General features: G+C 29.2%; 1 protein-coding gene across 1 annotated transcript; it reads right to left on the reverse strand.

The window, feature by feature from the left end:
* Positions 1-526: 526 nt before the first annotated feature.
* Positions 527-2,467, reverse strand: LOC111616682. The gene is made up of 3 exons (XM_023358061.1): positions 2,261-2,467; positions 1,256-1,472; positions 527-1,184 (listed from the first exon to the last, which is right to left on the reverse strand). The coding sequence occupies exons 1-3, from the start codon at positions 2,465-2,467 to the stop codon at positions 1,018-1,020; spliced, it is 591 nt and encodes a 196-aa protein (XP_023213829.1). The 3' UTR covers positions 527-1,017.
* Positions 2,468-2,885: the final 418 nt, after the last annotated feature.

Genomic DNA, 2,885 nt, shown 5'->3' on the forward strand with positions numbered 1-2,885 from the left:
TTACTTTTATTTGAAAATTACAGGTGTGAATATGTTACATCAAATAAGCGCTTATGATGTTTGAGAGTCACTGTAAATAAGTTAGCCATTTTTTTTTATTTTGTAATTTCAACAACTAATTACAAACACCTGTCATTTTGATGAGCCGTTTACCTAGTGACGATGATGTGACGTTTACTAATTCTAATGAAAATTAGGAGTCTTCGATTGCAGAAATGATTCTTGGCCCCGCAGAAAGATTGATTAAGACCTTGAAAAATTGACCTAATTATCCAAAATGAATTCCAAAAAATTTAAGATTTTGATATGTTTTACATCCGTTAACTAAAATTACTAAAATTATATTAATCGTGATTATAAAAAAAGTATTACAATAAAGAACCTTGATTTTATACTCTTGAATTTATATAATTTTGTGGTGTCAGTAAAACTCGTACGTAGTTATTTATCCATTTTTTTAAAAAAAATCAATTACAACAGCCCTTTGAAAAGACAATTAAATTTCAAATTATAACAAAACCAGTTTAATACAATAAATTTATTTCCACCTCACGAAAACCATTATTATAGTGCAGGGAATAAAACAGTATTTATCTACACGAAAATACTCTATTTTGCTTGGAATAATTGATAAATAGGACGGTAAAAAGTGATGAGTAACGTATTTCACTAAAGGAAACACTTCGCTAAATGCTCGAGTTGCTGAATTCATGCACTCTGTACACGCGTCATAAAAAACATATGCGAAACATCTCTTCTGTACCATTTTCAGTTCACAATATTTCAGTTTTTTTAATTTTTCTTGAATAGTCGTATAACCAGTTTTACCTTCATAAATATAAACAGGAAAAGCATTCACTTTCTCACCATGAAATAGTGTGAGCCTGTATAGATTACGATGGTCTTCGGAATGTTCAGTTTCGAACGAATATACTGTAATATCTTTGTAAAAAATAATGCACTTTTTTTGTCCGTCCGGTATATTAATTTTGTGGCATACATTTTCTATTTCCTTTATCAAGTCTGACTTGTGATAAAGTATAGGTTACTTTCCACGTAGAGTGAACGAATAATTAAAAATATTAAAACCTGGAATGTTTGGAAACATTGATATTTGTATTTCGGTTTTGTCGGTTGATGAGTACTTATAATGTGCAAAAAAAAAAACTTTCTAGCAGAGTTTGCTGGAATTAAAAACGTGATTGTTATTAACAATTAATAGATAATTTCAAACTTACATGGTACAGCTACTTACGATTGTATGAATGCATAAAGTACGTATACTTATGACTTGGAATAGGCTCAAGTGTAGGTCTTCTGAATCGTTTAAGATCATCTGTAGTCAGAACCGGACGATCAGATTTGTCTCCTAAAACGAACCAACAGTATTGAAAATTGTCGTCGAAACCAACGTAGGGACGTAAATTTTCCGATTCGTGGATTGCGGTGATTATTATATTAAAAGGAATTTTCTGTTTAAATAAATTAGAATATTTACAGAAAATGTAAATTTACTTACGTAATATGATTAATGGAAACTTATTTTACTGCAATTCAATTATTTTAAAAGTATTGTATAAATTTATTGACGTTAATGTTTATAAAAACTCTTCAGATCCTTTTAATTAAATTATGAACTTTTCTACAAATAAATATATAATAAATCTGTTTAATTGATAGGCTTTTTTAAATTTAAAATTAAGATTTTAACAAACACGAAATTAAAAGAATAGTCAATTATTGCCGTTTCATTAAACATTTTTTAAATCAGGAACATAATTACAACTTTAAATAACAAATAAGACTGTCGTAAAAATTATATTGGAGCCAAAAAACTACATTTTTACGCCATTTGCGTAAAATACATAAAAACTTAATCCTTAAAAGGACAGTCTAAATCATCTATTAAAAGCTACACATCGTTGTCCTATTGATGAAATTGAAGTTTAATAATATAGACAAATGAAAAAACACCTCACATAAAGAAACGAACTCTAAGGAAAAACACAGCACTAAATCCATTGATGACTGAAAAATCTACAAATGTTTAGATTCAGAAAGAAAGAATTCACAATTTTACGCTCAAATCATACAAACTCTACCAAAATTAAAAAGTAAAATTCGTCATTTGATTAATATTTTCTAAACTGAATTTCGTAACTTAGAAACTATTTATTTTAATCGAATTTGGAATTTTGAACGTTTGTAGCAATTATATAATCATAGCATTAAATCAACAAAATAATGTTATAATAATTACCCTTGTCATCATTGTTACTCGGTGATACATTATGTTTTCGATGATATCTCTCCATTTGGTACACACTTGCCTGCATACATCTAATTCTCCATCTTTCAAGTATTGAAATATATGAATTATTATTTCTGGCAATTCTGTGATTAAAGTGCAGCCACGTGGCGATATTGCACCTGTTTCCGTTGTTTTTTCAAGTGTGGTTTCTGCCATTTTGGAAATTCTGTGTAAAGAAAAAAAATAGTTTATTAACTTACAAGGACAGTGCTAGTTCAGGTTTCCGATTCGAATTGTAAGTTGGTTAACGTGTAACACTAAACACAAACAGCTCCTTGTCCTTGATTTTTTTTTCTTTTTATAATTGTCTTCTAAAATTGTCAATAGTTGATAAGGGGCCTTACAGAGTTCAGCTTAGGACATCGAAATACTTAAATCCGACCCTTGTCCAGCTAATAAGACTCACTTCTGAAACGTTTTCGATAAACGTGCCAGTGAAAATTGATTGTTTATATAGTGTTTCACTTGTAAATTCGATCCTGATAGGACAATGTCAAATACTGATGTTAACACAAAAGGGCACAAATTCTGTATAGAACGATCTCGCTCATTTGTTTCGATAACACATAATGAC

This window comes from Centruroides sculpturatus, unplaced genomic scaffold (genome assembly GCF_000671375.1).
Source record: "Centruroides sculpturatus isolate CEXI.00-Female unplaced genomic scaffold, Cexi_2.0 scaffold3375, whole genome shotgun sequence".
Taxonomy (NCBI): domain Eukaryota; kingdom Metazoa; phylum Arthropoda; class Arachnida; order Scorpiones; family Buthidae; genus Centruroides; species Centruroides sculpturatus.

Coding starts and splice junctions, on each gene's coding strand:
- LOC111616682 (XM_023358061.1), bottom strand. CDS start 2,467: ATGGCAGAAACCACACTTGAAAAAACAACGGAAACAGGTGCAATATCG. Junction 1,473..2,260: donor GAGTAACAATGATGACAAGG/GTAATTATTATA, acceptor TTATTTAAACAG/AAAATTCCTTTTAATATAAT. Junction 1,185..1,255: donor CTTTATGCATTCATACAATC/GTAAGTAGCTGT, acceptor TTTTAATTCCAG/CAAACTCTGCTAGAAAGTTT.